The sequence below is a fragment of the Rana temporaria genome, chromosome 2, assembly GCF_905171775.1.
Source record: "Rana temporaria chromosome 2, aRanTem1.1, whole genome shotgun sequence".
Taxonomy (NCBI): Eukaryota; Metazoa; Chordata; class Amphibia; order Anura; family Ranidae; genus Rana; species Rana temporaria.
The window spans coordinates 432,226,820-432,234,140 of NC_053490.1; the positions used below are offsets into that span (position 1 = coordinate 432,226,820).

At 44.5% G+C, this 7,321-nt stretch overlaps 1 protein-coding gene across 1 annotated transcript in view; it reads left to right on the forward strand.

Moving 5' to 3' along the window:
* MLXIPL (MLX interacting protein like) overlaps nucleotides 1-6,552 on the forward strand; it is a 187,254-nt gene extending 180,702 nt beyond the window's left edge. Inside the window, exons 16-17 of the mRNA XM_040338321.1 lie at nucleotides 392-521; nucleotides 6,158-6,552. Coding sequence (XP_040194255.1) covers nucleotides 392-521; nucleotides 6,158-6,279 — 252 coding nt within the window. The 3' untranslated portion in view covers nucleotides 6,280-6,552. The remainder of the gene's footprint in view (nucleotides 1-391; nucleotides 522-6,157) is intronic.
* Nucleotides 6,553-7,321: the final 769 nt, after the last annotated feature.

Consider the following 7,321-nt stretch of genomic DNA (forward strand, 5'->3'; position numbering starts at 1 on the left):
ACACTCCCTAGCAGTTCGTATCGGGTGCGATGCGGGAACCCACAGTGGATTTGGAGGGTTCTCGCATTGCACCAGTGTGAACCGGGCCTAAGAAATATTTTTTTTAGTTTACACAATGCATGCAATGACAGTTGATAAGGATTAACGGCTTGCCAACCGCCGCACAACGATGTACGGCGACGGCACGGCTGCACACATGGGCGTCCAGGTATGTCCCCTTTAAGATGCAGAGCCATTGGTCGCGAGCGCAGCGGCATGTTCATAGCTGTGCTGCAAAGTGTCCCTGGAATTTTTTTTCAAATGTTGGCAACTATGCATATATGAATAAACCACCTTACAGTATAATTGAAAATTGTATGTACACTGTGTGTGTTCCTTAACATAGCCAAAGTTCAGCCTCATTATCCGTCCTCTGTTTGATTCATTTAATCGTATGGTGTCCACAGCGAGTATGGCGGATCTCAGGGAAACAGCTCTGGACTGGCTGGACCAACACTGCTCCCTGCCTGCCCTGAGGCCTAGTAAGTATATAGTAAATCAATGATGGCTTATAAGAGGACATAGTACAAGGGTATTTTCTTGTTGCAAATAAACACACGTACACTGAAAATAATACAGAAACAGTTTATATTATATCTTTTTTTACTATGCCATTTTATTTAAAAGCAGTATGTTCATCACATAACCAAATGCATTTAAAATAAATTATTGGGCTTAAATAGCAGAGATCAAGGAGCAGTGACTGCTTATTTTCTCACGACAAGCCACTCTAAACTGATAAAAGCTGAATTGTGATTGGCTAACTCATTGAATATATATTGCATGTATTATATTGGCTCATACTACATATTTACTTCAATACAATATTAATTTGTTAAAACAGACAAAATCCTGCGCTTATCCACCAAAAGCAAATTAACTGTGAAGTAATAAACCTCACATTAAAAACTATGGGCCAGATTCAGCAAAAACTGCGGCGGCGTAACGTATGGTCTTTACGTTACACCGCCGCAAGTTTTCAGCGCAAGTGCCTGATTCACCAAGCACTTGCGTGTAAACTTACGGTGGTGTAACGTAAAGCTGTCCGGCGCAAGCCCGCCTAATTTAAATGGGGCGTGTACCATTTAAATTAGGCGCGCTCCCGCGCCGAACGTTCTGCGCATGCTCCGTTAGTAAATTTCCCGACGTGCTTTGCGCGAAATTACGGCGCCCCGACGTGTTTGTGAATGGCAACGTGCGTAACGTAATTACGCCGAATTTTTTTTTTTTCTAATTCGACGCGGGAATGACGGCCATACTTTAACATGGCTGGTGTAAAGTTAAAGCAGGGGTTCACCCTATAAAAAAAAAATAAAAAAAATTTTCTTCTAGCATAAAATTCGGCATAGTAGCGCGAGCTACAGTATGCCTGTCTTAATTTTTTTATCCCCGTACTCACTGTTATATCGTACATAGAAGATTCCGACTGCCCACGGGGAATGGGCGTTCCAATCCAGACGGAAGGTAATTGACGGCCGGCTCTGGCGCGTCACGCTTCTCCGGAAATAGCCGAAATAGGCTTGGCTCTTCACGGCGCCTGCGCATAGTCTGTGCGCAGGCGCCGTGAAGAGCCGAGACCTACTCCGGCTGTCTTCGGGGAGCGTGACGTGCCAGAGCCGGCCGTCAATCACCCTCCCTCTTGAAAGGAACGCCCATTCCCCGCGGGCAGTCGGAATCTTCTATGTACGATATAACAGTGAGTACGGGGATAAAAAAATTAAGACAGGCATACTGTAGCTTGCGCTACTATGCCGAATTTTATGCTAAAAAGTTGTTCTGCAGGGTGAAACACCGCTTTAAGCCATGAAAAAGCAGTCTTAACTTTGCGACGGGAAAAAACGACTTGCGACGACGTAACGCACGCGAGTAGCTTCGTGGATTGCCGTAAAAGCTAATTTGCATACCTGACGCTGGAAAACGACGCAAACTCCACCCAGCGGCGGCCGAAGTATTGCAGCCTAAGATCCGAAGGCGTACGAAGCCGTAAGCCTGTCGGATCTTAGCCAAATGCCGTCGTATCTTGTTTGTAAATCACAAATTAAGATACGACGCGGCAAATTTTAAAATACGCCGGAGTATCAGTAGATACTCCGGCGTATTTCTTCTATGAATCTGGCCCTATGAATCCCGAATGCAAAATGAAAAAATACAACCACGTTTAAAGTGTATTCAAAACATATTCAAATTAATTAAGAGAGCCGCTACCCAGTAAGCCTGAATATAGGGACTCAAGAAGTTAATAAAAAAGTGACCAGATGCGCATCCGAAACAAAACATCAGCAAAAGCATATGATATAAACTTTAGAAATTATCACAATTTTCAAAAGAATCCATTAGTGCAAAAAATAAATAAATGTGTCATCAAAAATAAAATAAAATAAAGACAGTCCATTTAAATGAAAATAAATTGTCCCAGTGATTCGGAAGCGCAGAAAGAGAGCTGCAGCAAACAAAGGCAGGGTGCTCGTGCAAAACCGTCGCCAAATTTATGCCTCTTACCATAGACTTTGGATCTCAGATTATAGAGATCAAACTTGCTTTTTGTTTCCACACATCCCTGAGTGTCGCAGAAGGGATAGATTATCATCCGTGGAGGGTTTAGCCTTATGCTCATCCAAACCAATAATGGGTTGTTAGCCCGGCATATGGAGAAAGGAGGTCCTCAATTTTTCTCATGCAAAAGGAACAAGGAAGCTCTTCATAGTGTAGTATTTTAAAGCATTCCAATTTTTTGCACATAGTAACGCACTTATTTATGAAGTTCAAAAACAGCAGATTGTGTAGCAAACAAACACGGCCCCGGACCTCGCCAGCTGGCTGGTGCATGCAGACGTCACAGAAGTGGCTCCATCCGACGCGTTTCCCCATAACAGCCATCAACTGGGAAAGAAGGCTGCTTGCAGGACTTTTTTCTTCCATTTTGCAAGTGCACCGCCCCTGTGTGAAAGCACTCGGGCTTTCACACTGGGGTGGCTTGAGAGGCGCTTTACAGGTGCTATTTTTAGCGATATAGTGCCTGATAAGCGCCCCAGTGTTAAAGGGGTCTTAGGGCTCGGTGTTTAGGTATGAGAAGAGAGCACAGGTGCACTGTCCAGCCCTGCTGCCAGCAGCCTGTCATACTGTCAGGTCACCTGTGGCCAGGTGACAAGTGCACCCCGTTGGGGTCAGGGATGCACCACAGGATAGTGAACCCTATGGCCCACTGCTGCGATCAAAGAGGAAGCGTGAGCCCAAGATTCCCCAGGGCGCGGAGTCCAAGACCCAGCTTTGTGTTTACCAGAGCCTCTGGTGGTGAATATGGCCTTCGCTGCAGCTGGATCCAGGTTGCGACCCCTGGGGTCCCCAAGGTCACGCTCCGCAGGGAGAGGGGGGGAAGCAGCAACCAGGACAAGCGATAGTGATGGGTAAGCCGAGGTCGGGGCAACAGGCAGACAAGGTTAAACAAGGAACAGGCCAAGGGTCAGGGAAACAGGCAAACAGGAGAAGTCAGAGACGAGCCAAGGTCGGTACACAGGAAGGTAAACGTAACACACTGCAGACAGGAACAAGCTACAAACAAAGGTTGAACCACACTGCTGACCTGTAGTGCAACAGTTAATATAGACTTCCTGGGATGGCCTGGGTGGGGCCATACAGGGAGGAAGGTGATAAAAAAGACAGCCAGAAAGAGGGTGGGCCTCTAATGAACACATGAGACAGGTAAGCTGCCAGACTTTATTGCATATCCGTGACACATACTCTATGAGAAGCTGACAGATGCTAGATGGTGCACCTAGAAGTACCAACATTTAGGCCAGTATGCACCCAGGGATGAAAACTCGGAATGCAAGCAGTCTGTGTTGTGGACATTTGTCCCTGTGGTCATACTGCCCTAAACAGAAGTACAACTCACTGCACTGTGAAGTCACGTCTGGCTGACGCAGCTGTCAACGTCTCATTTAGAAGTTTGACAGGCTGGCAGCAACACAGCTGGTAAGTGAACCTGTGCCCTCCACCCGCACCAAAATGCCAGAAGATTGTGCATTTTGGATTCAAATGAGTGAACACGCCAGTCTGGAAAATGTTGTGTTTCACGTAAATAGTGCCAATGCTCACTGTGCAAGAGTTTAACTATGCTCTAAGTATAACTAAAGGCAAAAAAACTTTTTTTTTTTTTTTAAAGTTTTGGCTAGAGTGAAGAGGGATTAGAAAAACTGTTAGTTTGTATTTCTGTCTTTGCCCCTTTCAATTCCCTCTCTCAATTTGTCCTGTTTACCAATATTATTGAAAGTGAAAGGAAAAAGAAAATCCCAAATTTTGGGTTGTCGCCAGAAAAGTAATAGAGGGGAAACCTTCCAATGGGGACACTAGTTCTGGTGACCTAGGGGTCCTCAAGGAATTCACCTAATTTGCAGGGATTTCCTCTCGCTTCCTGTTTGGTTATGAGACAGGAAGTGAAGGGAAATCTCTAATGGAACACAGGCGGCAAAAAAAACCTGACAGGGGTTATAAACCTCTCTTGCTCTACCCAATTGAAAAGAAACGTTTTGCCTATAGTTCTTCTTTAAAGTGGATGTAAACCCACTCTCATCCTTTCTACACTCCCCTTGTCAACATGCATTTTCTCCTATGTATTCCTTACACTAAATTCTGCTATGATCACTAACATCCAGTCAAAATCCAGAAAAGTAACCACATGACTTCAGAAAAGGAGTGGGGGTGGGAATTAAAAAATAATGCCTGTCTCAGGCTAGTGCATAAGATATGTAAATAACCTGTCATTCACAGCAAGGGGGAAGAATGGACAAACGTTTTCTCCTGTTTGTCTGCTTATCTCACTGAAAAAAGAAAAGAGGATTGCTCAGAGCTGGATTAACTTTGTGGCAAGACTGGGCACAGATGATAGGAAATCGTATACTCTACATTGTGGCAGCAAAAAAAATCTGGGTTTACATCCACTTTAACTGCTTCCCGACCGCCCACCGTCATTTTACGGCGGCAAGTCGGCTCCCCTGCGCGAGAGCCCGTAGTATAATGTCGGCTCTCACGCAGGCCACTAGGGGCGTGTGCGCGTTACCCCCCACTTCTGGGCACACGCGATCGCTCGTTACAGAGCGGGGACCGGGAGCTGTGTGTCTAAACACACAGCTCCCGGTCCTGTCAGGGGAGAAATGCCTGACCGTCTTCATACAATGTATGAACAGAAGATCAGTCATTTCCCCTAGTGAGGCCACCCCCCCTACAGTTAGAACACACCCAGGAAACATACTTAACCCCTTCCCCGCACCCTAGTGTTAACACCTTCACTGCCAGTGGCATTTTTATAGTAATCCAATGCATTTTTATAGCACTGATCGCTATAAAAATGCCAATGGTCCCAAAAATCTGTCAAAAGTGTCCGAAGTGTCCGCCATAATGTCGCAGTACCGAAAAAAAACGCTGATCGCCGCCATTACTAGTAAAAAAAAAATATTAATAAAAATGCCATAAAAATACCCCCTATTTTGTAAACGCTATAACTTTTGCGCAAACCAATCAATAAACGCTTATTGCGATTTTTTTTACGGAAAATATGTAGAAGAATACGTATCGGCCTAAACTGAGGGAAAAAAATGTTTTTTTTATATATTTTTGGGGGATATTTATTACAGCAAAAAGTAAAAAATATTCCTTTTTTTCAAAATTGTCTCTCTATTTTTGTTTATAGCGCAAAAACTAAAAACCGCAGAGGTGATCAAATACCACTATTTGTGGGGAAAAAAGGACGCCAATTTTGTTTGGGAGCCACGTTGCACGACCACGCAATTGTCAGTTAAAGCGACGCAGTGCCGAATCGCAAAAAGTGCTCTGGTCTTTGGGCAGCAATATGGTCCGGGGGTTAAGTGGTTAATGCATTACTCACCTGGCTATTATACTGACCCACTGGCTTCTGTGAATTCTGATGCCCTGAAACAAGTATGTACATCATTGCTGGTCTGCAACTTTGTTCAGGGTCAAAACCAGTGGTTCAATATAATAGGCGGGTAACTAGTATTTTCAGAGAGATGGTAGTTCTTGTGTTTCTCTCATGACAGGTTTACTTGAAAATGTTATGAACAACTTTCTTGAAATATATTTATTCTCTTTTGTTTCATTGCAGCGGTGTTGAGCTCTTTATGTCAGCTTAGCACATCAACATCCATCCTGACTGACCCATCCTTGATGCCAGAGCAGGCAATGCAAGCAGTCACCCAAGGAGAGAGCGCAAATAACTTCTACTAGACCAGCCATTCATCAGCCATCCACATAGGATGTATACTGCTAGGGCCTTAACAGAGAACTCTGGGATATTTCATAACCTTAAGCTTGAGTCCCTAAGTGCCTGAGACCTGAAAATACCATTCTGAGCTCCGTGAGCCAGTATTTAGTGTTCCCTCATCTTTCTCCGCCCAGTGTTAACATTGTTCAGGATTTTCATGTCTTCTGTATTTTCTTTACATTTAGTTGTATAATTGTGTTTTCTTTGTACATCTCACATAAACATTGTGTATTATATATGGTCTTCAGTGTCATTATTTTACAGCAATGTTCAAACTAATGCTATTGCTATTATTTTTAGTAAATGTTGTGGCAAAGTCGCTTGGGTTAGTAGAAATAGTGAAACATGCAGCGCAGCAAAGTCACCAAAATAGCAATAAATATGGCTTTATTGCATCAAAAATAATAATACAAACAAAAAGGCCTACTCCAGCTTAGGAGGCTAACTAAACAGTAGTGTCCCTCACTACGGGTTACTGGAGCGGCTATTCCGGCCTCCAGTATAAACAAACAAAAATAATACTTCAATATAAACAATAAGTTCTGACAGACCTTGTTCCTCAGATACACAGACAGACTTCAGTCTGCCCATCCAGCACAGCCTGGATCTCACACTGAGCTCTCCCTCTCTCAGACTCTATCAGGTGCAGGCTAATTAATAGGGAGAGAGAGGAGGTTTACCTGTTGGGCCAGGCTTAACCCTTTCTACGACAGGGAAAGCTGACCTTTCCAATCTCACACTGACATACCTGGAATCATGTACTCCGTCACATATCCTCCCCCCCCAGCTTAACACCTGTGTGGGAAGCGGCCACCTCTGCAAACCCATGTACTCGGGACAGAGCATCTGCGTTACTGTGGAGGAGACCTGCCCTGTGTCGTACCACAAAAGAAAAGGGCTGTAGGGACAAAAACCACCTCGTAACCCGAGCGTTCTTGTCCCTGTTGGTGTGCATCCATTTTAACGGAGCATGGTCTGTGACCAGGGTAAACCGTCTGCCCAACA